The 27833-nt window shown below is 42.0% G+C and overlaps 1 protein-coding gene across 3 annotated transcripts in view; it reads left to right on the top strand.

Annotated features, from left to right (window-relative positions):
• Window positions 1-27833, top strand: part of MAP3K20 (mitogen-activated protein kinase kinase kinase 20) — a 134664-nt gene that overhangs the window by 48051 nt on the left and 58780 nt on the right. For all 3 annotated transcript variants that reach the window (XM_075000664.1, XM_075000662.1, XM_075000661.1), the window contains exons 4-8: window positions 5542-5643; window positions 7360-7425; window positions 10841-10869; window positions 10973-11110; window positions 24831-24917. In XM_075000664.1, coding sequence (XP_074856765.1) covers window positions 5542-5643; window positions 7360-7425; window positions 10841-10869; window positions 10973-11110; window positions 24831-24917 — 422 coding nt within the window. The remainder of the gene's footprint in view (window positions 1-5541; window positions 5644-7359; window positions 7426-10840; window positions 10870-10972; window positions 11111-24830; window positions 24918-27833) is intronic.

Here is a 27833-nt window from a genome sequence, read left to right as displayed (position 1 = left end):
TGTCTTATCTGAGTTGCTTCCTGACTTGTGAGTGAATACTATCAGGTCCTGGTGACTTACTGTTTAATTTATCAGTATGTTCCAAAATCTCCTTTATTAACATTTCACCCTAGGACAGTTCCTTAGATTTGTTGCCTAAAAAGAATGGCTCAGCTGTTTGGATCTCTTCCACATCCCCTGCTAAAGCAAAGAGTTCATTTAGTTTTTCCGAAACAGGCTTGGCTTCCTTGAGTGCTCCTTTAGCACCTCAGTAGTCCTGTGGCTTTATTGCCTCTTTTATAGCCTTTCTGGTTTTGATGCACTTAAATTTTTTCTGTTAGTTTTTGTGTTTGTAGTTAGTTGTTCTTCTGATTCTTTCTTGTCCTGACTTACCCTTTTTTTGGATGCACTTGCCAGAATTTATGCTCTTTTTTCTGTTGTCCTTAGTAAGATTTGAGTTCTAATATTTAAAGTGTGTCTTTTTTGCTGCTTACTACCTGTTTACTCTGCTGTTTAGCCATACTTAAAATTTTGGTCATCTTAACTGTGTTTTTTATTTCTGTTACACTGTTCAAGCTTCTCTTCCGGTCTACTTAAATAGTCTCCATGTGGTCTGTAAACATTGCAGCCTTGTGACTTTTCCTTTTAATTTCCATCTAATTACCTTCTTCATTTTTGTGTATTTCCCTTTTTTTAAATGAAAGTATGTTGTGGTTGGTTTCTTTGGCATTTTTCCCCCTACAAGAATGTTAAATTTATTTATGGTTGCTGTTCTAGAGCGGTACAGCTATATTCACCACCTGGATGAGGGTTTACATTCCACATATGACTAAATCTAGATTTGCCTCTCCCCTTGTGAATTCTAGGGCAAGTTCGTCCAAGACGCAGCAATCTAATATGTCTGTAAATTTTATCACTGCACCCCTTCCTGAGGTGACCATATACCCGGTCAATCTGACAGTGGACATTGCGTTTTCTGCCTTTGTAGCCTCTCTAATCTTTTTGAGCATTACATAATCACTATTCTGGTCATTAGGGTATTCCTACTGCTGTATTCTTATTATTCATACATGGAATTTCTATCCATAGAGATTCTGTGGTACTGTTCAATTATTTAAGATTTTGGTTCTTTGTTTTTTCTTTCATATATAGCACTGTTTCTCCACCAGCATGACTTATTTTGACAGTCATGCAGGTTTTGTACTTTGTTATTACTGCGCCCCATTGATTACTTTCATTCCAGCAAGTTTCTGTAATGCATGTAATCGTCTCCATTTAAGGTCAGGTGCTGCAGTTGACCCACCTTAGTATTTAAACTTCTAGAGTTTCTGTATAAGCACCTGTACATTTTGTCACTATGCAGTGACGCCATGCTGCCTGTAATCCTGCCATCAATTTTTATGTCTGTGACCAGTTCCTCTTCATCTGTTAGGATAAAGTCTCATAAAAATTTCTTCTGCATTAGCAGCAGTGCTTTGTTAGGAAATTGTCAACTGTAATGTTTAGAAATTCTAAGGTTGTTTTAGTGTAGGCAGCATGAGATTTCCTGCATACGTCACTCAAACGATTGCAGCTGTTTTTCCTACAAAGAATGGCTAGGTGTGTAAGGTGTCAGTCAGCCTGTTCCATGGTGTGGTTTGGCACTCTGTAGCAGACACTATCCAATCATGCAGGGGGAGGGATAGTTCAGTGGTTTGAACGTTGGCCTGCTAAACCTGGGGTTGTGAGTTCAATCCTTGAGGAGGCTGCTTAGGGATTGGGGCAAATAGATGCCATGGATGGCACTGGGTCCTGCCAAGAGGGCAGGAGACTGGACTAGATGACCTCCCAAGGTCCTTTCCAGTTCTAGGAGACATATACCTCCAATTATTATTTCTTTTTTATCTTGTATTACGTGTTAGGACTTTGATTCATAAGCATTCAAGATCATTTTCTTCCATGTTATCAGTGGCTAAGAAAGAGATAATGCCATTTTGGACATTGAGTGCCACTCCTGATCTCCTTTTGCCCACTTAATTCTTCCTCAATAGGTATTAGCTCTAGATTTTAACTTTCCAGTTCTGCAAGACATCCCATCATGTTGCAGTAAAATCAGTTAGATTGAATTTATCTTCATAAACTAGCAATTCCCATTGTTTCTTCTGTTACCCAGGCTTCTAGTATTGGTTTGAAAGCAGTTCAAGAATTTCTTCTCTTCATGTTCTTTGGCTCCTTGATTAACACTGTTCTTAGTATCTTGTTTTTGTGCTAAATGAGTTGTCCTATCTTTCCTCTTTTTGACTTCCCCTTTTTGGTGTTAAACTAGTGCCACTGTATTCTGTGGTGTTTGTTTGGAGGTGTATGGTGGGTAGCACTAAGCTTCATAGCAAAGTGCAACAGAAACATCCCTTCTCCCAGCCCATCCATACTCATCATTGTCAAAGATGGAGAGTGGTGCTCCAGTGAGATACTCCAAAACTACAGAGCCATTAAAGCATTTCTTATTAAAGATATTTATGGGAATGACATAAAGCAGATTTGAGACTTATCTTTCCATTGTGACTGTGAATCTAATAACACGGAGATATGCACATCTCATAGAATTAGAAGGGGCCTTGAGGGGTCATCAGGTCCAGTCCCATGCACTTACAGCAGGACCTCTTGCCATCCCTGACGGATTTTTTTGTGTCAGGAGGGTGGAGGAGGGAAAGCTCAGACGTTCAAGCATTGCCCTTTTAAACACCAGGTTGCAAACTCTGTCCTTGAGGGGGCCTTGCAAGGGTCTGGGGCAGGTTAGATTTAAAAAAAAATAATAATAATGCTATATCTGTCTGGTTTTATCAGCAGCTTCCAGTGTGGTGACCTTGAGGAGCCCCCCTCGATGCCTACTGAACTGCTGACCCTGATCAGGAGAAGAAAGACTAAGGAGTATAAGTTATTCGAGATCCATCCTCCCAGCCACAGTTGTCATACACCATAATTAAAGGGCGTGGCAGTGCTCTTCAGAGTGTGAACAAGAAGGCTGAGAATGGAGAAGAGGGATTCCTGAAAGAGAGGCAAAAGAACCAAGAGGAGCATCAGGAAATGCACGAGGACATAAAGGCCATAAATGCACCAGACAACAAACAGAAATATTGCAGAACGTGGATAACTTGCACGCCCAGAGATTCCAGACCCAGCAGCCTTTGCAGTTCTTGGAAAACCTGCCCCCTACACTTCCCATGTACCACATTGCACTACAATTCCCTACATTTACCACCCCATACGGAGGTGGGGGGGACAACGGACGACAGTGAAGAGACCCAAAGCTACACAAATATTGACTTGAGAAGAGTAATAGCCACAATGGACTACACTGAACGACAGTTCACCTATATGGACATAAACGTTTATTGTTTACTTGCATTTTCACTTGTGCTTAAAAACTGTGTTTTGCCCTCCTTAACAGTGCTGATAAAAAAAAAATTAACCTTCCATGTCTTTGTTTACATTTCAGTTTGATTAACAGCTATTTTCTATGCTGGTTTATCTTTATTAGTTCACATCAGGCACTGCAGAACATATAAAGGGGGGCAAAGATCCAATGTGCAGCAGGCATTTCTGAATTCATAGCAGCATGCTTGGACCAAACTAATGTATAATCTAAAACCCACCAGATAGAAAGAAAAGAGTCAGCTACTGGCTCAGACAGTGCCACATGACTGTTGAATGTGCTTTTGGTAGATTGAAGGGATGCTGGTAGTATTTAGTCACCAGACTGGATTTCAGTGAGGAAAAAAAAGCCTAATGTTTGTAGTTGTATGTTGTGACTTACAGAATATCTGTGAGGTGAGGGTGGAAATGCTGCCACTAGTGTGGAGGGTCAGACTGGCTGGCTGCTGACTTTGAATGGTCAGAGGGCTGTGCTATGGCTGATGCTTGACATACTCTTTTAAGGCCTTCCTTGGCTGCTCTTCTAATATCCTTGGAGTCTGTTTGATGGACCAGAATCTGACCAAGAATGGCAAATCTTATGTGTAACATCTTATAAATTGAAGTACTGGAAAAATACTACCAAATGGCACTGTGGATCTCCTAATTTGTGTTTCAACTTCAGAATCTATTGTGCTGTGTGTCCAGTAAATGTTGATTGACTTTTTTTTCTAGCTATCAGAATTTCAAACCCAGCTTGGGCTCTGAAAGTCAAAGTGGATTCTCTCCATTACATACCACGTCAGCACAATGAAGAGGCTGCAGGCCGAACTAGCTCTTTTAGTGTATGTCTCCACAGCATTTGGAAGTGTAATGCAGCATGCATAGACAGACATGAACTATCTTTGATCTAGCTAGCTCAGATGCCAACTGCGGCATGGGCTAGCTGCCAGAGACCATGCCCAGGCTCCCGAGTGGGCTTGTACTTGTGCAAATATCCCATGCTGCCATGGCTTCATTTGATTTGACATGTAGACTAGCTAGTTCAGTGCTAGCTTGTGCATAGCTACATGTGCTGCAGACAGACCTCCGACTGTGGTGTGGACATGCCTTTAGTTACACCTGTGCACCCACATTGCTCACATATGTTTGCACATGTGTAATTCTTAGGAACTATGTACTTTTGATTGTAAAAATTTTGTTGACAATGAACACGACGGAGTCGAATCCACCTTGCTTTCTTAGCACGGTTGACTCTGGCAGCTTGAGAACAGAGAAAATAATTGTAAATTTATTTTTATCCCTGAAGTCATTAGCTGTAATTCTGAATATGCAAGTAGAGCAGATCTCCTCAGTAAAAAGGTGGCATTTTACATAGTTGCTTTCCTCTGTTCAAACTACAGTAAAACTGCTTGAATCCAGCACTTCCAGGACTGGACAGGTGCTGGATTACCAAATTTTCCAGGCTATTGGACATCACCATAACCCGCATGCCCTAATTCAACCCCCCTTGTTGTGGCTCACCACCCTCGCACCCAGCTGCGGCTCAACACACCAGCGCATCCCCAGCTGCTTCTCTACCCCATGCTCCTACAGCTTCTCCACCCCCACATGCGCAGGCTACCCCTGGCCCCCTGCAGCCCTAACCTACCCAATCCTTAATCCCCCCACGCCCCTCCCACAGCCCCAGCCCACCACCCAAGCCCCCGATTTACATGATTTTGGAGGTACGTGTATCTCGGGGGATTTCTGTATGCCAGATCATCAGATTTTGCCAGATTAGCTTCATAAATGGGACTATTTTTGCAAGATGCCGGACCATCAGGATTTCTAGACCACCAGAGGCCAGATTAAAGGAGTTTTACTGTATTTTTTAAAACATCCAAGGTACCCCAAATACTTCTCATGCTCCTGATATGTCTTATCTGAATTCTATTTGACAAACTTGTCTACTCCTTTTCTGGAGGGATAATTTAAAACAAAATTCTTCTCTTTTACTCCCATATAGAATACAGCCTGTTGTTAACTTTTGAACCCACTGAGCATTATGGCCATGTTTTACATAGGGAAATGCAGATTATATTTGTCTAAAAATAGTTTGTCGTTGGTGGCAGATCACCCAGCTGATTTAGAAGCAACATTTTGAAACATATGTATCCTTTTTTTTAATAGAATATGCTTCTCTTGGCTCCTTGTATGATTACATTAATAGCAACAGAAGTGAAGAAATGGATATGAAGCATATCATGACCTGGGCATCTGACATAGCGAAAGGTAACAAATTAACAATAACTCCCTCCTGTTGACCAGTTCTGTTTGTGTTTTGGCGATAAATCCCAGGAGAATATTTTTCATGGCATCTGTGTATAGGAATATGTTGCTTTGATATATCAATATCTGTGTTTAGGGCTTGTCTACATAAAGATGGTCGGGAAAGTTAAGATGAAATAAAGTAGCCTTAGTGCACTTTAGCTTTTGCAAGATCAAGAGTTCCTCTACACTGAGCAATTCATTTTTTGGTTTCAGGTTCTGTTGGATCCTTTCCAGTAAGAGTGGTGTTATTCCAAATTAGCTTAATCCACTTCAAAGGAGTTAGTCAGGAATGCTATTCTGTAATACCTTCCCATGTAGACAGGCCCTTAAATTGAACCAAATTGAAACCACTTCTAAGACAGGGGTTTTATGTGCTTTAAATACTGTGTTTTAATTTCACACCTTTAGACGGTTTCTCTTAATTTTCTTTAGTGCCTAGACAGGTCCTTGAACTAATCAGTAGAACAGTTTAATTAGAAATGATCCAAGTAATCCAAGACAGGTGAATGCTATTTTGTTTTTATTTTACTGTGCATAACCATTTTAAAACATACATTTACACTTCCAGCTATCTCTGCAAATTAAAATGACTTATTGTTAATTTAATATTAACTTTGAAATTATTCTTCTGAATTTGACAGTTTTTGAAAAAAAGTACTTAAATTACTTGGTAAAAATGTTAGCTAAAAAATTTATTGCTTTTTATTTTTAAATACATATTAATAGACTAGCTAATGCTTTAAAGCCCTCATCCTGTATTCAGATTCGTCAGTGTGGGTCCCTGAGCACCTGTGATGTCCCATATAAGAATATAGGGTTTTTCAGGAATCAGTGCTAGAGGGTCTCAGTGCCTCAAGACCTACATAGTTAAACCACAATTTATGTTTATCTATTTTTCAAAAGTTGGGTAACTGTAAGTGTTTTTTGGAGGTTTATGTCAACATATACAAGTACTTTCTGAATCAGTGTTTCCCAAACTTAAAAGATTTGTGTACTCCTTTCAGGATTTCAGGCTTATCAGCATACCCCTCTCTCAGGGCCACCGCAGTGCTCATCTCCTGATTTTTAGTAATTTTTTTTCTGCCATGTACCCCTTGAATTCCTTTTGCATACCACTGGTGGTACATGTACCACACTGTGGGAAACACTGTTCTAAATAATTCCATCTGAATAATAATGAAGGCTAGTGGTTATATTTTATATTTTTCAAGCAGTAGAGGAAGGCAGAGCAAATAAGGAACTGGGCTTTATCATTGTGATTGACTCTGCGCAACTATAGTTTAAATCCCAACAATGAGCATGATACTTAGATGCAAGAGCAAGTTGCAGAATATCTCCCTGATGGATCATATTTCTGGTTGATGAGATACACTGGGACCCACTCAGATCCAAGCATCAGCGTACCTAGGCCTCACCTGGCTCTTTCTGCGTTTAGATATAGAAAGATACTTAATCCAGGAAATGAAAGAATAGAAATGGGGGTATAAATATTATGTATTTGGTGGGTGTGCAACACCTCCAGTCTTTTATGTTCATGACTTAGGGCTCTCAACATGCAAATAATCATGTAGGCAAGCAACTTTCCTCTTCAAATGTACTTTAGATCATCATTAAAACAAGCAGTGACATTTTTAAATCAGCATAACTTTAAAACTTTCCCTCATTTTTTCCACATAGGAATGCATTATTTACATATGGAGGCTCCAGTCAAAGTAATACACAGAGATCTGAAGTCTAGAAATGGTAAAGTAACTGTGCACTTAAGTGATTCTATATTTCTGTTTTCAGTTAATGTGACAGTTAACTTTTGCCTTGGGTAGATACAGGGCAAAAGCTTTAGCTGTAGCTGAGATATGCTGCTGAGGCTGAGGGAAGGCAATATTAAGCCACCTTTGCGTTTCCTTCCCTGAATCATAGAGCAATCAGAGCAATCTGTGGTCCTGCTTTAAATTATGCATTGCTGCCTATTATCCCGCTTTCTGTTTCCCAGCCAAAGTTTGTCAGGGTATTTTCTTTCTTTTTGGAAATGTCCAGTATGCTGAGGCCCAGGCGGGGATGGTGGAAAGCTTCTATGAACAGGGCAAAACAGCCAAAATCGACTGGAGAATCTGGCCTACTGTCTTCTCTGAAAATTTTGCTGTTCTTTTTGCACTGAATTTTTGCAGATGATAGTGCTTCTGAAGAATGTAAACTGGCTGTGGGGTTTGAGGGAATCTGTTCTACTTAGTTAGTTGCAGGCCAGTTATGAAACATGCTGAAAAGTGACTTTAATTGAAATATTTACTACTAATAAGTGGCTTACAAATCATTTTGCTTCACCAGATGCTCTGTAAAAATGTCAAAATGAAGAAGGGGCTGGATGTGGTTTCATTCTTAAGTATATTTAAGAAAATATTTATTTTCATTTATAAACTTTGACTAATCATTGATGCCATTATTACTAAAGGGAATCTCTGGGTGGTGGGATGGGGGAGATGTCATGAGAGTTGATTACTGTGATGGAGAAAATTTGACATTTCTTTCTACTTCGTAGTTTACATTTTATAGTTAGAACTCTCCCTCCCCCTTTGCCCCTTTACCTGTCTATAGATTTTATTTAGCTTCCATTAAAGTTAGCTGAAGGTGTGCCAAAAGGTGTGGTGGTAGAGACAAAGGCTGCAAGAGACATTTGACAAGGAATACTACTACAGTTAGAGGCCTGTTGAGAAATCTGGGTACAGCTGACAGACTTTTCTGGAAAGTTAAAAGAGCCTTTAAACAAAAGAAAAAAAGTTGTAATGTATTAATGTGCCAAGTGCTTTCCACGACTTGGTTATCTCAAAACTGATTCAAAATGTCCTTTTAATAAATACCCTGTAGCATCAGTATTTACTGGTTTATTGCTATTGCCATGAGAATTAATATTCAAGTGATATTTTGGATGCAAGGCCAAAATAAGTGTGAAAAACATCTGAATTCCAGAGATGTGGGCTCTTGCTTTGCTTTGTGGATTTAAGTGTATTCCTCAAAATATCAAATCTCATGTGAAATACAAAGTGGAGGGGCACTAGTGGCAATGAAATAGTGCATAATTTAAAGAAAAAAGTTAGTGTACACTAGATCATAATACTGTTCTCTGACACAGTTGTAGGGATTCTGTTTTCCTGTCCACGTGAGCCAAAAATAATAAATAAAATTTGAGGATGGATGCCCCAAACTGACAGAAAATCGTGATAGTGTTAACTGCTCTTGTAGAAGGGGAACACCATTACTGGTGTGCAGCAAGGTCTTGTATTATCTTCTTTGCTCTACATGGGAAGGAGCTACAACAAAACCTGGGACCCAGAATTCCTATTTTCCCCATCTCCCAAGAGATATGCATAATGACAACTTTTCCCTTTCCTGCCTCGCTAGTCAGAGGAAAAGAGAGAGGCGTTAGTACTTAACACTTATCTCTGATATATGGTAATTGCCATGTTCTAAGAGGGATTGTTTCAGGGAAACTCACTTACAGGTGATAGACAACAGAAAACCACTGAGGCAACATCTGTGCTACAGTTGGGATTGTCTGAGTGGAGATCAATACACTGAGGGCCAGTTTGGTGGGTCCCACCAAATCAATCATGGATTGCTTTCCATCTGACCCCTGTACTCTACCCTTGACTAGAAGAGTAAGGTAAAGTAAGAGTAAGTCAACTGGAGACTGTCGCCTGTCGACAACACAGTAATTGAACCTAAGGTACGTCAACTCCAGCTACATTATTCACATATCTGGAGCTGCTTACCTTAGGTCAGTTTACTGCAGTAGTGAATGTCTCTCGTCTGGCAACATCCATAATCCATCATAATTTTAGTTAGCCGGATGACCACGTATCATGGATGTGGTTGAATCTCCTATGGTTCCATAACGTTCATTTACAGCCATCAGTCCTGGCTCTCAGTGTTCTGTGCTGAATTTAGCTGTGATGTGCCCCAAATGTCTTCTAAGAACCCAGTGAGCAGTGGAAGTGTTAGTAATGCTGCTAGACAATATTTACTTCCCCTGGTCTGGCAAATTCTCTCATTCAGCACTGGTCAGGTCTGGAGGGTGCTAGACTAGAGAAATTGAATCTGTAATAGTTCCCAACCTGCACGTTGAACCATTTTTCACTTCTTCATGGTAAAGAACACCTGGAAGACTTTTTATTAAAAATAAATCCAAAAATACTTTTCCCCTGCTTATATTTTACATTAGATATTCAATTCATGTCTTATCTGCTCTGATTTTATCTCCAACAACTAGTGAAATGATATCAGAGGTGACAAGAGAATAAGGTTCGTGTAACTGAGAGTAGAGGGGTTTTTTTTATCAAACGTCTTCATTTCGCTGTTTTTGTTTGCAACTATTCAATAGCTAATTAATTCTGAGGATACTGAACATATTTGTTAAAGATTAAATATCCCTACTTCTCGGTTAAGATGTTAGAACATACAGAGAAACATAAGATCTTTCCCAAAGGGTTTTTTCAACAAAACCAGTGAAGACTGGACTTTATATTCTTGGTATATCTAAAGTAAATCATCCAGAACAATAATTTTGACTGGAATTTCACTGAAACTGGAAAGTGACTCTTACGTGCATTGCCTGCAGACAAGTTCTGCTTTATTTGCTAAGGGTCTGTAAAAGTTAGGTCAAAGATGACTATGGAAAGGGTATAAACAGAAAAGTGTCAATGTGAAATTGAAAAATATTTCAAACATCACACTGAATTTTCTTCTACTTATTTGCAGCCATTGTCAATAAATGGATACATGGAATGGGATGGAATTGTACCCACAATTACAACTATTCCAGGTGTATGAGAAAATGTGAATTATAACTAAGGAGATTAATTTAGCTTGTTTCTTTACAAACAAATGAAAACTTAATTTGCTATTAATAGACGTCTTTTGTGATTTTCTTCTAATATACTTATAGAGTTTATTCATAGACTTTCAGGTCTTTGACAAGAGTTCTTCAAACACTTCCCAAGAAACCAAGAAAATTTTATGTGTCACTATATTCAAATCCTGGATTAGCGTGGGATCATTTTTCTTTATAAAGTGTCAGTTAGTTTGCCATTAAGATGTTAATAACAAGATACATGATGTTCTTTGTACTGTAATTAACTTACATTTTGTTTCTTTATTTTTTTCCCAGTTGTTATAGCTGCTGATAGAGTATTAAAGGTAGGAGTATTTTAATAATTTGTAAGATGTTGCTGCTTTTTTGCTTAATATCTTTGGAGTCAAATGAATAAGAACTTGGCATTTTATCATTTGGTTTGGCCAGATCTGTGATTTTGGTGCCTCAAGGTTTCATCACCATACGACACACATGTCCTTAGTGGGTACCTTTCCTTGGATGGCTCCAGAAGTGATCCAGAGTCTCCCAGTATCTGAAACATGTGACACGTATTCATATGGTGTGGTGAGTTGTTTTCATTTCTTTTTCTGAATCGAAGAAACACAGGCATAACTGAGTTAATGAATGTAAAAGGTGAAAACAATGTTCCTAAATAAGGGCAATTGACAAAGTTCACAATCTTTAATTTCAAAATGGATGCATATATTTTATAATTACAAGTTGAAAAGTGATTATATTTGCAATGTCTCGCATGCTTAGTAAGCTAAGTATTTGATTAGATTGGCAAGACAGCACAATCTGTGAAATGCAGACTGAATTTGAACTACTTTACCTATGTCAGGAGGCAGGTAGGAGCTAATAAACAGTTTACAGTTTGTAGCTGTGTTGTATTTGCAATGGAATGGATATTAGTCTGCCAGGACCAACAGATTATATTTTAGGACATTTATAAGGGAAGGTTGATCACAGAATTTTCATACAGTTGTGTGTCATTGGATTGATTTAAGAAGGGTGGTCCTATGCCACTTTTACACTCAGACTTCTGTGAGAGCCTGCTACAATCAGCTGATACTCGTCTCAAAGATAGAGAAGTAATGTAAAGAGGGGTTGGTAAAAGTTTTGTGGGATGTGCCATTTATTTAAATGGAGGACAGTAATTCTGTTTGTAAGCAAATAAATGTTGTGTCAGTGAAGTTTGGATATGCAGAAATTCTTTCACTCTTTTTCTACTCTCCATTCTTGCATTCAGTCCTGCATTGCTCCAGAGCTGAATTCAACAGAACAGCTGAGAGTAAGGACATATGTGTTAAAGGAGAAGAGATGCAAGGAATTAACAATTCCTTCCTGATATATTTTTCAGGCTTTTTTCATAATGCTTTAAACCGACACCTCTAGTGTGGCAGGGCCAGGGGGAAGGAAGCCCAAACAAGCAGAAGGGCCTGCAGGGCAATCAGAGGCAGCTGGGTGGGAGATGGCTCAGCCTAACTAAAGCCAGCTGGCCCCAATGACTGGGCCAATGAGAGGCCTTTAAAAACCTCCACAGTGGGAAGGGCAGGGGGAGAGAGTGAGAGGTGAGCAGAGAGATGCAGGGAGACAGGAGCAGAGGAGAGCAGCAGGAACACTGGAGATCACAGAGGGAGAGCAGGAGCTTCTACAAGATCGAGAGTGAGGACCTGTGATTATTATGGCCTGGAGAAGGTACCAGGGGGAATCATCTGGGGAAGTGACCCAGAGAGGAGAGTTGCTGTGCCAAGAGCTAAGGGAGTCAGCTCTTCCCACTGGCAGCTGCACAGGGTTCCTGGGCCAGAAGTTGGCATGAGTGGGTGGGGGCTGGGTTCACCCCAGACCACCCCTTGCTCCAGCGAGGGCAACAAGGCCCTTAAGGGGGTCCCAAAGGACTGAGCAGAGGACAGAGCCCCAGGAATTGGTCTGACTTTGTCACACGTGGTGGTAGTGGTGGGATTTAACTGCTGTGAGGTTGCACAACGACCCTAAAGCCAACTATGTGGGTCCCTCATAAAGAAGTACCCATGGAGGACGTGATAAAGGCACTCCTTCAGGCCACGGCTGCCCAGCAGGAGGCTACCCGGGTCCAGCAGGAGATGAACCAGCTGCTGGTGAGTCAGGCTGCCCAGGACCCTGCTACTCTTTAGGAGGTCGTGGAGCAGGTGAAGGCCCTGGCTCTACAGATACCAAATCAGGACAAGACGCGGTCAGTACGTGCTAGCTGTTACCTACAGAAGATGACTGGGGATGATGATGATGAGGCCTACCTGCTGGCCTTTGAGAGAACCGCTGTACGGGAGGGCTGGCTCCAGGCTCAGTGGGCCAGTATTTTAGCCCCGTTTTTGAGTGGAGGAGCCCAGAAGGCACATTTCGACATGGCGGAAGAAGCGGCGTCCGACTACCCCCAGCTGAAGGCAGAAATCTTACCACGGTCAGGTGTTACAGCAGCGGTGAGGGCCCAAAGGTTCCATGACTGGAAGTACCAGGACAAAACCCCCGAAACCCAGTTGTTTGACCAAATCCACCTCTCCCAGAAGTGATTGCAGCTGGAGGTCTACAGTGCAAAGAAGGTCATTGAGGTAGTCATCCTGGACAGATATATCAGAGGGCTGCCACCCGACATACGGGAGTGGGTTGGGCAGAATGACCCTGCTACCTTCGATGAGCTGGTGGCCTTCGTGGACAGATGCTTGATGGCCAGGGAACTGTTTCAACCCCCTGAGAGAAGGGTGCAGCGAGGCAAGGAACCCAGCCTCGTTCCCAGGCCCCTGTTCCTGAAGCCCCAGAACGGGCATCAGTGGAGAAGGGGGAAGGGGAACTGCTGGAGGGTACAAGGAAGCTTGGAGGCGAAGGTGGGGAAGGCCCAAGAGCCAGACCCAGCAGTCCAAAGAAAAGGTGGATACCCCACACAGGGCATAGGTGTTACAACTGTGGGAGCTGGGACACATAGCCACACAATGCCCCAATCAGGAGGAGCCCGTGCAATGTGGCGTGGGGTGTCTGCGAGACCCCGCGCCTTGATCCACCTTGCTGGAGTTTCAACAGCCCCCCCATCAGTACACCCACCTGGTGAAGGTGAACGGGATAGAAACAACTGCATTGGTAGACTCTGGGAGTGCAGTTACTTTGGTATCGGGGATGATAGTCCGGGCCAAAAGCACAGGGATCTCTTGTGTTCATGGGGATGTTAATTATTATCCAGCCATCCCAGTAAAGATAGAGGTCCAAGGTAGAGTCACAAATGTAACTGCAGGAGTGGTTCCCAAGCTCCCTTACTCCATGGGCATAGGACGGGACTTGCCCGGGTTCAATAACCTAATACGGTGCGATGGGACTGGACTATCCTCTTCGGCCCCAATCTTTTGTGAATTTTCCCAGGACCTATTCTCGGTGCCCGGGAAGGCCCATAAGACAAGGCGGGAGAGAAGGGCTGCCAAGACGCTGGAAACCAGGATATTGGGCCACAATCGGGAGCAGGTGCTGGCAGGCAGGCAAACCTGCCCAACTACTAGGGAAGAAAGCAGGGAAGTAGGTGACCTAGAGGCAGGGCCTAGCTCGTCAGGGGAGGGGGACAAGGCAGACCCCCCGACCCTGAACATGCGGGTCTCCCTCAGGAAACGTTTGGGCAGGATCAGGCGAATGACTCAGTGTTCCAGAATGTCCGTAAGGATGTGGTTGATGTTAATGGTACCCCCGTAGAGGGACGGAGCAAAGGTACTGGCTCTTACTATGTAATTAAGGGTGACTTGTTATACAGAGTGGTCCAGATACAGGACTAAGAGGTAGAACAGCTTTTGTACTCGGAAGCACCACAGGGCGGTAATGGAGCTGGCCCACAGCCACTTGTCTGGGGGGCATCTGGGAGTGGACAAGACCCTAGACCGCATTCTGCGGAGATTCTTTTGGCCGGGGATCTGTATGGAAGGCCAGAAATATTGTACTTCCTGTCCAGAATGCCAGTTACACGGGCCCCAACCACACCTGCGGGCCCCGTTGGTGCCCCTCCCGATCATCAAGGTCCCCTTTGAGAGGATTGCTATGGACATAGTTGGGCCACTAGAGAAGTCTGCACAGGGCCACCAGAGCATCCTAGTTGTTGTGGACTATGCCACCAAGTATCCGGCGGCTGTGTCCCTGCACAATACCCTGTCCAAAACAATAGCGAAGCAGCTGATCCAGATTTTGTCGAGGGTGGGGATACCCAAGGAAATTCTAACTGATCAGGGGACCCCCTTTGTGTCCAAGCTTATGAAGGACTTATGTACCCTGCTCCGGATACACACCCCGAGGACGTCAGTCTATCATCCCCAGACTGACAGCCTCGTTGAGCGATTTAACAGAACTCTGAAAAGTTGTGAGCTGGGACAGCAAGGACTGGGACTTGCTGCTGCCATTTGTCATGTTTGCTGTAAGGGAGGTCCCTCAAGCTTCTACCGGGTTTTCCCTGTTTGAGCTCTTGTATAGGCGTAACCCCCGGGGAATTCTGGACCTCGCCAAAGAAGCCTGGGAGGAACAGCCCAATGCAGGGCGGAACATCACTGACCATGTGCTGCAGATGAGAGACCGAATTGCCAGAGTTACCCCAATAGTGCGGGAACACTTAGAGAAGGTGCAGAAAGCCCACTACAACTGGCAAGCAACACCCCAGAAATTCCAGGTGGGAAACTGGGTGTTGGTTTTGTTGCCAACAGCTGAGAGTAAACTCCTTGCCAGGTGCAGGGGCTGTATAAGGTGATAGAAGTTGTTGGTGAGGTGGATTATAAGGTCCGCCAGCCTGACTGATGGAAGCCAGAGCAGATATACCCTGTCAACTTGTGAGAACCATGGCAGGACAGAGAAGTGTTTTGGGAGCACCAGTCACAGAGGCGGACCCCAGAAGCAGGTGGGGATATCCCCTGAGTTGACCCCAGACCATGCATGGAAGTAGTTGACATGATAGAGCGAAACCGTGATGTGTTTTCAGCTAAACCCGGAAGAACAACAGAGGTATACCATGACATCATCACCGATCCAGGAGTTAAAGTGAGTGTCAAGCCCTACTGGATACCCGAGGCAAAGAGAGGGGAGATCCAAGCAGAGGTTAAGAAAATGCTGGAGCTGGGCATCATTGAAGAATCGTACAGCCAGTGGTCTAGCCCTATCATATTGGTACCCAAGCCCGATGGAAGCCTACAGTTTTGCAGCAACTTCCAAAGGCTGAATGAGGTATCGAAGTTTGATGCCTACCCCATGCCACAGGTAGACAAACTGATCAACCAACTGGGAAAGGCCTGATTTCTGTCCACCCTTGATTTGACCAAGGGCTACTGGCAAATTCCTCTGACCCCCAGGGGCCAAAGAGAAGACAGCCTTCTCAATCCCAGATGGACTCTTCCAGTACACCGTCCTCCCCTTTGGTCTGCATGGCATGCCAGCAACGTTCCAAAGACTCATGGACAAGCTATTGCGTCCACATGCTAAGTATGCAGATGCCTACTTAGACGATGTTGTTGTCCACACTCTGGATTGGGACACGCACCTTGAGAAGGTGGAAGCTGTGCTGGAGACCCTGAGGAAAGCTGGCTTTATGGATAACCCCACTAACTGTGCAATCGGGTTAGCAGAAGCCAAGTACCTCATGTATATTGTAGGAAGGAGTGTGGTAAGATCCCAACTGAACAAAGTAGAGGCAATACAAAATTGGCCCCGTCCATCCCGAAAGAAGCGGGTCAGAGCCTTATTAGGGCTGGTCGGGTACTATCGCCGGTTCATCCCCCACCTCGCTTCCAGGATGTACCCATTGACTGACCTGACCAGAGCCCAAGGCCCTGATATTGTAAGATGGACCCCAGCAGCCGAGGAGGCTTTTATAGAACTGAAAACTGCCCTCCACAGTGACTCCATCCTCATTGCCCCTGATTTTAAGAAGGAATTTATCCTCCAGACCGATGCCTCAGAAGTCGGGCTGGGGCAGCATTGTCGCAGATGGTAGGGGAAGAGGAACATCCTGTCCTATACCTTAGCTTAAAGCTCCTGCCATGTGAGCAAAGAGATGCCCTCGTGGAGAGAGAATGCCTCACGGTGAAATGGGCCACGGAGGCCTTACGCTATTACCTCCTGGGGCGGAAGTTCATCCTGGTCACCAATCATGCCCCCCGACAATGGATGCGCCGCAACAAAGACAAAAACTCGAGGGTCACCAGATGGTTCCTGTCCCAGCAGCCCTTCAATTTCAAGGTGCAGCATAGATCCAGAAGCCAAAATGGAAACACAGACAGCTTGTCCAGGGTGCACTGTTGCCCAACACAAGTAGCCCAACCCCAGAGTGTTGAGCCGGGGGGAGGGAGGGAGAAAGTGTGGCAGGGCCAGGGGGAAGGAAGCCCAAACAAGCAGAAGGGCCTGCAGGGCAATCAGAGGTAGCTGGGTGGGAGATGGCTCAGCCTAATTAAAGCCAGCTGGCCCCAATGACTGGGCCAATGAGAGGCCTTTAAAAACCTCCACAGTGGGAAGAGCAGGGGGAGAGCGAGAGGTGAGCAGAGAGAGGCAGGGAGACAGGAGCAGAGAGAGAACAGCAGGAACACCGGAGATCACAGGGGGAGAGCAGGAGCTTCTACAAGATGGAGAGTGAGGACCTGTGATTACTACGGCCTGGAGAAGGTCCAGGGGGGAATCGTCTGGGGAAGTGACCCAGAGAGGAGAGTTGCTGTGCCGAGAGCTAAGGGAGTCAGCTCTTCCCACAGGCAGCTGCACAGGGTCCCTGGGCCGGAAGCCAGCATGAGTGGGTGGGGGCTGGGTTCCCCCCAGACCACCTCTTGCTCCAGAGAGGGCAACAGGGCCCTTAAGGGGCTCCTAAAGGACTGACCAGAGGACAGAGGCCCAGGAATTGGACTGACTTTGTCACGCTAGTCATTCATCATAAAACTGATAGTCTAATGGAAGATTAATGGGGCTTTTTGTTAAATTGTTTATAATGGAAAACCACATGATAAATTTACAATGTGTATTACAGACAACAGAAGGTTTGTGATGAACAAAACCTATGTTGGCAGATTGAAAACCATAGTCTGACTTACTTGAGCTAAGACATACACAGTAAGCTGGCGAATGTACTATGTTATTAAAAACAATCACATATGAGAAATAAAATTAAAATACCGAACTAATTTTAGAATTTTCTGGTTCAAAAGTTGTTACAGCTTGATCAGTGTGAATCAGCTGTAAATAAAATTCTAATGAGAGAATTTAAGAAATTGCTTAATATATACTTATATAGGACATTGCACAAATCCTGCTAATTGGTCAAGTAAAAAGCTTATTTTCCTCTCAAAACGAAAAAGCAGTCATGTTATAAATTATTTTGTTAGTCTTTAACAATATGACTGCTTTTTTGTTTTGATCGATTACAGACTAACACGGCTCTCTCTCTCTCTCTCTCTCTCTCACTCTCTATTTTCTTCTGTGTACGAAGAGTAGGGATAATTGGTTAATTTTGTGATTTGGAGGTACAACAATTTACAGTATTGCCATATGCTACCCAGTTCATTATTAGTGAAATATTTGAATGCAATAAGCTGCCCACAAAATAGATTAGAATTCTGCTGGGAGCTTTTAAGTTAGTGGAATTATGCCAGAAAAGAATTTATCCCTGTACATCTTTGAAAGTTGCAATTCTCCTACACTAAACTTTTAGACTGGTAGACTATGTCTACACTGGAGGGTTTTGTCGGCAAAACAACTGTTTTGACGACAAAACCCACACAAAGTCCTGATTTCCAAGGGCGTTCTGTTGACAATAAGTCTACAGAACGCGGTACTTTAGTCAACAGCTATACCCTGCGCCCTACAAGGAATAACGCCTCTGTTGACAGAGAGCTGGCCTGGATGTTTCGGAGGGCCCTCTGTCAACAGACAGGGCTTCCAGGACACCGGGCAGCCCTGTCTGCTGTGCGTTTGGTTGGCCATTTTGCAGATAGAGTGGTCAGGCAGTCCCTCCACTCTCTGTCAACAGAGCAGATCGCTCTTGTGATCCACTTGGCAGTTTGGCCTTGACGTATCAACAGAAGTTTTGTTGGAAGATATCTTCCAACAAAACCTTCTGCCAACAAATCCCTGTAATCTGGAACAGGGTTGAGCAGACTTTTTAGGTTGTGGCCCCTTTTCAGCCCTGCAATTAGTTGGGCCCCCTCTGAAACTGTGGGAGGGCCACAGGAAGGGAAGAAATGGGGTTAGATGCTTGGGAAGGGGCTGCTGGGAGGCACAAGGGGCTACCCCAAAGAGGGGAGGGATGCTTGGGGGAAGGACCCCAGGAGGGTACCTCTTGCAGCTGCAAAGTCCCTGAGTGCCCCCACCATTTGTCTCAGGGCCTCTGTCTACTCTGCTTGGCCTAGCGGGGGCGGGGGTGGGGTGGGAGGGAGGAGGGCAGAGGGGGAGTTCTCTTGGAGAGACAGCGGCAGAGGCCACACAGGAGAAAACAGAAGCTGAGCGGGGGGAGGACCAATTGTACTGCACCCCCTTACAAAATGTCGTGCCCCCCGACTTTGCACACCCCTGATCTAGACATAGCCATAGGGAATATGCTTAAAGGCCATGAATTGAAACCTTGGAAAAAGTAGGTCTGTTGCTCTTAAAATGATTTTATCTATAAAAACAAATTTTGAACAGGCCTTTTCAAAGTGTAAAACTTGACAGTAGCCTTTGTGCTAGACACACAAATCTGCTTTTCTTCAGCTAAAGTGCTAATAACAAAGAGCAAAATCCTTTTCAAACGTAAACTAATGAAATGCGAGGAGAAAGCATTTTATTTGCAGAATCTGGGGTTTTCCTTACATTATTTCCTTTTTTTTTGTTTGTTTTCCCTGAATGGCTTTTCTTTCTATAAAATGTTATGTAGCTGAAAATGGTGGGTTTTTGTCGTTGTTGTCATTGTTTTTGTTAATGTAAGAGAGTCTCTTCCCATCAAATGACCAGTCATTCCTGTCACTACTTAGACCTGAGTCTTTCTTCAGCTGAGATGAACTTTCCTATTTCAAATGGGTCAAGTTGAATTAGAAAGGATCTCGCAGATACTGCATTCCAATGTGCAGAGTAATTTATTCTGCTATTCCGGAATGGCTAAATGGCTTCCAAATTCTCCATTTAAAATTTTAGTAAATTAGTTCAGAAGGCCAACTAACAATTAAAAACAAATGTTCCAGAGATTTATCCAGACACAAACAGGGTGTAGGTTTTCTTTCAACTATTCACTGATCATTTTCCTGAACAAAATCAATAATACTGTAAACAAAGGGTAAATAAAGCAGTCCTGGAGCACCTTAAAGACTAACTATGTGATTTATTAGGTGATGAGTTTTTGTGGGAAGGACTCAACAAAAATCTCAGTTATCTTATGCAATACAAGGACGATTTCCCCACCTTTGATATTTGCAGTGATGGCAGACATCTCACTTAAATTAACTGACATTTTGCAAAGTCTGTTTCTCCTTTCCCCACTTCCCCCACCAATTTAGCTGATTCTTCAGTTTTCTCTGTTTTTTTTTCTCTCAGTAATGCTCCAGATCTGAAGAAGTGGGTCTTTCCCATGACATCTCATCTCCTAATAAATCGTATTATTAGACTTTAATGTGCTACAGATCTCCTTTCTTTGTTTTGTGAAAATACAGACTAACACAGCTACCTCTCTGAGATTAAACAAAGGATGTCACAAATCAGGATCTCTTATCCTAAATTTTCAGTCACTTTGATAATTTCTTTCTAATGTCATTTTGTTGTATAGACTATAATTCTCCACTTGTCTAACTGGAATGATAACGAAACACACTCAGAGCATCAGCTATTTTATCCTAGATCAGCAGAATTCCATTCTGTATGTGCATTTAAAGTATAGGGGGCTTATGCAGTGTCTTTCATAGCTGAGATACTTTAGCACTTGAAAAAGCAGGTAATTAAATACTAGTTGTATAGGGGCTGTGAAGTTAAATGTAGCAGCCATTATGCTCTTGGCAAGACCTCACACATTGCGCTGGATATGAGAACTGACTTTATTTTTAGAGGGAATGTTGGCACCATAAACTGGGGTTATCCTTTACTCTTTCTGAGAAAAGAATTATGGGATCTTTGTCTTCTACTTGGTTGCGTGCAGATATGCGAACTAACCTCATTTTCAGGTATCACAGAAAGGCTGTTACCTGTAGTAGCACAACATCATCACCCTTCCCTGATGCACTTCTTTTAACCCTGGATATGAATCCAAGTCAATAAGAAAGTTGTGCAGAACTATCAATGTTCAGTTTTCTACCAAAGAAGAACACCCTTGTTTTCACCAACAATTTGAAGAAAGGCTGAAAAATGTTTTACTTTTCTTAAGTTACTAAATTGTGATTTTGCCATGCCTGTTTTTCTAGCACTCAGTTTTTCACCAGTCTCATTCTTTTGTGGGATATATACTGCTGGCTATCAGTTATGCAGATGAAGTGGCATCCGTGAATACTAAAGACTTATTAAGTAGTTGAAGTGTAGGTCCATTTACCTAGTAACAAAAAGGGAGTAGATTAGAACACGTAGGCACTGTCTCAACAATAGAATTTGCAGAAGATTTTGATTCTTACATAGATTTTATTTTGTTATTTTTTATTAAACATCATCTTAAAATTGTACATTTCCTATGAAATAACATTATAGTAACCACTTCAAAATCACCTTGAATCATTTTCATGTGACGTCGTCAAGACCAGTATTAATTATCTTTGGTTGCCACCATCTACAGCTCTCATCAGATGAAAGAACTGATCATTCCAAAACCTTCAGCAGAGCTTAAAGAGGCTGAGGCAAGAGGATCTGAGAAGATCCTTTTCCACTTTCTAAATCCCATTTCTTTTTTTTTTTTTCACCCTCTGTAAAGCAATGTTCCGGCAATTAAATTCTGGACTGGTTGCTATGCTGAAAACCTCTCCCATGAAAACAAACTTAAACAGGTAGTATGGATTAAAAGGGTATTTGTTCTTCCCTTATCTACTTTGCAGACCAAGCCACTACTGATATAGTGGTCTCTTTTAAGGGCTTGATGACACACACTGTTATTCCTGACCAACAATCACTGATCAACTCCTTGATGTGGATTCTCTGATTTTTGGAATAAACTCAAAGCTACGCAGGAACAAGGCATTCTTATTGGCCGTGTCTACACTAGCCCAAAACTTCGAAATGGCCATGCAAATGGCCATTTCGAAGTTTACTAATGACGCGCTGAAATACATATTCAGCGCCTCATTAGCATGCGGGCGGCCGTGGCACTTCAAAATTGACGCAGCTCACCGCCGTGCGGCTCGTCCAGATGGGGCTCCTTTTCAAAAGGATCCCAGCTACTTCGAAGTCCCCTTATTCCTATGAGCGGATGGGAATAAGGGGACTTCGAAGTAGCGGGGTCCTTTTGAAAAGGAGCCCCGTCTGGACAAGTAGCGTGGCGGCGAGCCGTGTCAATTTCGAAGTGCCACAGCTTCCCGCATGCTAACGAGGCACTGAATATTTATTTCAGAGCTTCATTAGTAAACATGGCCATTTCGAAATTTTGGGCTAGTGTAGACACAGCCATTCTGGAATAAGAATGTCCAAAAATTGAATTAATCAAGAGTAGTTAATAAGAGAGAACTCCATGTGTAGAAAGCCCTTCACAAAAAGAAGAGTGGGAAAAGTTACATGATGGTTTGGAGGCTGATGTGCTAGAATCAACGGGCCTAGTCCTTATGAAGACTTTAAAAAAAAACATCCCTTGTTGTTGCTACCAACATTTCAAAGCTAGAGTAGTAAGAAGGGTCTCAGAGCTCTCATGTAGACAAAGCACCTGCAGCCATCAGAATTTCAATCGTTGTGTGGACCTGCTCTGAGCAAAATTAGACAATATGGTACTTAAAATGCCTAACAGCAGCCAGGAGCCCTGTCTGTACTAGTGGTCCCAGCATCAGTACTGCCAGGGGAACTGAACTTGGAGTATCAGAGGGAATTTTTAGCAACTAAGGGGAAAAGAATTTGAAACTTTCTGAAAACAATAATCATACTCTTGCTCTTCATTTCATGCCTTCCTCCCCATGTGTTCACTTGCTCTCTGTCTATACACAAAAAGGAGGCCAAGCTGTCTAGGAACCACAATTTGCAGTCTTCCTTAAATCCTTTTGTTGGATCGTTCTCTGGATTGTGTCTACAGTTAGACAGCTTTGGTTCCACGTTGGCTGACAGTCAAGTGTGGCAAATCTATAAGACTGTTGAAACTCTTACAAAAACAAGGTAATGAGTATGTTGCCATGGTGTTCCAGCTTGGTGAGAAGAATCTTTATCTAGGTGGTTGAGTTGACTGTGAAATTAATGTCACTGACAAAGCATTACTCTAAGTAAATTCTTTGGAATAAACACAAAGCTGTAAGCAATTCAAGTGCCTCATCTTTTGGCTTTCTATTGCTACTAGTGAACAGTACGATACTGAAATGGAATTCTTCCTATGTATCTCAGATTCCTTGCTTTCCTCTGCGAAGTGAGTTTGGAGAATTTAGAGCTAACACAGTGAGTTAGGGAACTGGTGAGCTATACAAGAAATGGAAATAAAAGTAAAGATGGTGTCATAAAGGAATTCAGTGCAAAATGATCTGTAGAAACTTAAGTGCATGAAAGGAAATGTACAACCCTCACCTGTTGTGTGAGAAAAGGAAAACCATTGTCATTTCCAGTTACGGTCTCTTAGAGCTGTATAATGCCTACATATTTTAATATGTAATATTGTATACCAAAAGAATTTTATATAAAATATATTTTACAATTCTAACCATTGTTATATAATTGTGTGACATTGAGTGAGAGTTTGTGGGGGTTTTTTTGTACATAGGAGGTTATAGACTAATAGTTAACAAATTAGATTGTGTAGGTGAGCAGAGTCGCAGAAGTATTTGCTGGTTTGTTTTATGTTTGTTATTTGGATGTCTGAGCTTCATGAGAATACCAAATTAGTTCATTATTTTTTGCAATTAAATTCCCTTGTTTTCTTCAGCCTTATCAGGTGTTTTTCTTCTTCTTCTAAAGGGAATAAATTGAGCCATACAGAGGGATTCCCTTGAAACTTTTTTGAATAGTGACTTCTTCTGAGATACTTTTACTAAACAGATTCTGGCTCAAACTGAATTATTCAACGACTCTTTTGTTAAAACATCGTGTTTGTTGATTTTTTTTTCCTGCTCGAACAGCGTCTTCCAGTATTCTTTCATTTTCCTACTAATTACCTTCAAGGTTGGCCATAATTCATTGAAAATGATGTGGCACAAATGAGCCCGAGAACTAGTCCAAGTAGCAGGGATCTCAAGACGTATGCAAGGTGGTTGGAACTTTTGGCTAGTCAGCAGTAAATGTTGGCCCCTTTTTGGTGTGTTTTGAACTGAAGAAAAAGTGTCTATATAGCTATTGATATCTACACTGAGAGATGCACCTGTGGAGATCCAGTGTAGTATGGAGACAAAGTGACTTTTAACTTGTTGAACTCCAGTTGTATGGCCTCTGTAGTAGGAAAAGAAGTTGGGCTAATTGATTCATAGGAATTTTGGTAATGTTGGTTTAATTACTAAGTAGCTGAAATTTTCAGCTTTAATGATCTGGAGCAACATTTGCAAAAATGTTACATGTATACGCAGATGGAAGAGATGTTCCCATGTCTGAGGATAAACTATTGTTGTAATGAGATGAAAGATAAAATATTAATTTCTGAGATCTGCTGTGCCACTTAGTTTAATGTAATGGCAAAGTTATTGGCAGAAACAGTCGTTATATTCCTTACAAAGTATATTTCGGGGTGGGTGGTTTGTTATAAGCATATGTCGGAAGCAAGCAACTTACTGGCTCAGATATTGATTATTAAGAATGCCATTTGTAGTTCTACATTTTAAAATATTTCTGCACAATTACCATAATGAAAAGGGTTGTCTAGTTGGGAAGGGGAGAAAGAGCTCAGTGTCTTGCAAAAGCTCAACCACCATTTTATGGTACATAGAAAGAAGAGAACATTTCCTATGGATTTCACAAAATTGCAGTTTCCGGGCACCACTTAGTCCAGGGTATTTTTAAATCTAGGGTTTTCTTTAGAGGGAAAAACAGAAATCGTAAAATTATTTTAGTAAGAGGATCTTGCACACAAATATTTGTCCAAGTTACTGCAAATGGGATTTGGTTGCCTGATAATTGGATGCAGAAAATGCTGTATTAAGGTTTAATATTGTATTTAAAATACCAAGTACAGAAATAAAAATTCTTTTCTTTTCTTCTGTTCCAGGTTCTCTGGGAGATGCTAACAAGGGAGGTCCCCTTTAAAGGCTTGGAAGGATTACAAGTAGCTTGGCTTGTAGTAGAAAAAAACGAGGTAAGACTACGTTTCTACATTCAGGTACATAGATCAGAAAACAGTATTGGGGTTTTGCAAAAGACTTTTTCATCTTCTTCAAATTGAAAGTAAGTTCACGCGTATGGAAAGATTAGCAGTAGGAGCTAACACAAAGGGTCAAAGTGATGTTATTCCTCATGAATGGACCCTTTACATCTAATTGTTGCAGCTTCACGTCGTGATGCTGTAGATCAAAAATTGTACAAGTACAGTACTAGTTTCTCAGTCTCAATTGTAAAACCTAGGGGTTTGTTCTTAGTGATGAAAGAAGCCATTGCGTCCAAGGTAGGGGAACAGTTTAACTCCATCTCCTGCGTTTAGGACATCTTTTTACTGGCCGGGAGTTGATATATCTGTAAGAGACCTTCAGCTACTTCAACTTAACTCTCCCAGCAGGAGTCACTATAGTACAAGAAACTGCCGCTTAGATGAGAATTTCAAAAATAAAAGAAGAAAAAATAGTTTAAAAAAAGAGAGAAATTACAGTTTTGCCACCTACGTTCAACACGACATTGAAGATGAGCTCCTCACTGGTATAGGCAAGACTGTGGCAGAGCTGCAAGCTTCCTCATGCAGAGTCTTTCCATTTCAAAAGAACTTCAGTGGTGTAAACACCGTTTGTACAGTGTCCCCAGCCTCGCTTTTCTTCTTCCCACAAATTGAGGCTTTCAGTTAGTTGGGCATGTGAACTATATGTCTGAACATATGGTTCTTTGATATCAAAGACAGTAACTACATTTAAAAAACATTTAAAGTTGGGACTGTACCACACACAGACAAGCATGGAAATCTCAGTTAAGAGGAAACCTCTAGTATCTAGACAGAGTGGAAGTTTTAGTAACGTTACATTGCAACCAAGTAGCTCTATAATGCAGTTTTGTATTCTTCTACAATTCTACAAATTGTTTCCCAAAATACTTTACACTTAAATAAAATAGCATTAAATGTTAAATAGCAGAGGGGGAGAGAAATGAAGAGAGAGAGGCATTTTGGTTTGGAGGATTCTTTTTTTCCAGTTCTGTTTGGGGGCTGAGTTGGTTCAACATCCTGTCCAAGATGTGCAGATCAGTTGGGAATGCTGCATTCATCCAGAGAAGGCATATGAACTCAGCCTTCTACCGAATACTATTTTCAGAACAGGAAGCATAATGGGATTCCTTATCCCATTATGGGAAAAGCTTCATACAGCTAATGCCAAGTTATTTTGCAGCAAGAGCCCAGAAACTTTTCCGTGTACTGTATATGCATTCCTGTACATACCAACACAGTTTTATGCAGGATCTACAGTACAATATCAGATCATTTAAAATGAGGTGAAGAGACTTGATATTAGGCTGAAGGATGTTAAAGGGCACAAATGCATTTTCTCATCGTTTTCCAGTGCAGGAAACAATTACAGTAAAGGAAAATATGGGCATGTCATGCGGCCTTCCTGCAGCCAGAAGGAGCCTGTGAAAAAACAAGTGTCCTTTGTAGATTTCACAGTACTAGATGTTAGTTGCAACACGATGGTGGTGCCTGTTATGCAAACTTCCTTCCTAAGTGGTGCAATGAATGAATTGACACTGACAGTTAAACTCACACTGATAATTTTTTCAGTCTGTTCACAATCTATTGAATATGCCCAACACAGTTATGCAAAATATTCACTTGTTCTGCTATTTCTCACTTCTCTAAGAGAAGAAAAATATGTATCTTGCAGCTAATAAGTACAAATGGAGGAGGTCTGCTCTCAAAAAAAAAACCCATTCAAACTGTCGATGTCAGTGGGTTCAGGTGTGATTCAGAGCAGAATTAAACACACTGTTGATCCAATTCTGCATTCGTCTCCCTGTAAAAGTCAGGGCAGAACTCCCAATAAATATCAGTGCAGAACTGGGTCTAAAGCTGACTTACTGAAGGCAAAGATCACCTCAGGGCAGAGGCAGTTCCTAAGAGCGTTAAGTGGGACTTCAGTAGTGGCTGGGTCTTGCTTGGTTCTCTGCACAAAAAGTTGAACTTCATCCACTCAAATATTTTCTATTTTAATCCACACCTGCACCACCCTTAATATGAATGCTCAGATTATGATTGGCATTAGCTAATGACAATTAGTACAGAGAAATTTTGTCTTTGCTATGGTGTGATAGCCTTGGAACATACTACTAATATATTACCTGGCAAGTAACATTCTGCACACATAAGACATATAATTCATGGTTGCATGTCTCCTGGTAATTTATTTTCCATCTACTAGAACAGTGAGGGTTACAAACAAATGCCACCGCAAGCCTAGGAAACATATTTTTAGGCAAGTGACTTGACCGACTATCAAATGGCAGTGCAATTTATTCATACGCTATAGGAATTTCAGTGCATTTCTTGTGCAGAAAATTTTTCACCAGCAATGCATTATTTCCAAAATTATAGTCCAGTAAAACCTTTGTTGTGCATCTCATGTTTCCAGTTTTTGACTTGTTTAAGGGCTTGGGCAGATAAGTGTGTTGTACTCCTATTTTGGCACATTGTGGCTCATATGGCTTTGCCGGTCATGTTGCAGTGATATAATGGTATAATATGATACAGCTTGCTCTGCTGTACTTGCAAACTACCAGGATTAGTGCAAAGTGCCTGGGGGGGTAGCAAGCTGGTTTGAATGGAGTTATAATATCTTGGTTAGATCATCTTTATATGCCTCTGTCCTGTTTATAGCATTGGAGAATCATTTTTCCATCTTGACCTCTCAGATTTCTAGGTCCTTCCACATCATCCAATGAAGAACTGTTGTGCTGTATATTTACATATCTATTTTTGTTGGTATAAAAACATCTGAAGTCAGTTAACTGAGAGCCTCGTGATATCACCTTATTAATGTAGTGTGGTAAAGAGCCTAATTTGTCAAATGCAATGGGATTT

The sequence above is a fragment of the Carettochelys insculpta genome, chromosome 8, assembly GCF_033958435.1.
Source record: "Carettochelys insculpta isolate YL-2023 chromosome 8, ASM3395843v1, whole genome shotgun sequence".
Taxonomy (NCBI): Eukaryota; Metazoa; Chordata; order Testudines; family Carettochelyidae; genus Carettochelys; species Carettochelys insculpta.
Note: the sequence above shows the minus strand (reverse complement) of the source record. Positions and strands in the feature narration are given on the sequence as shown.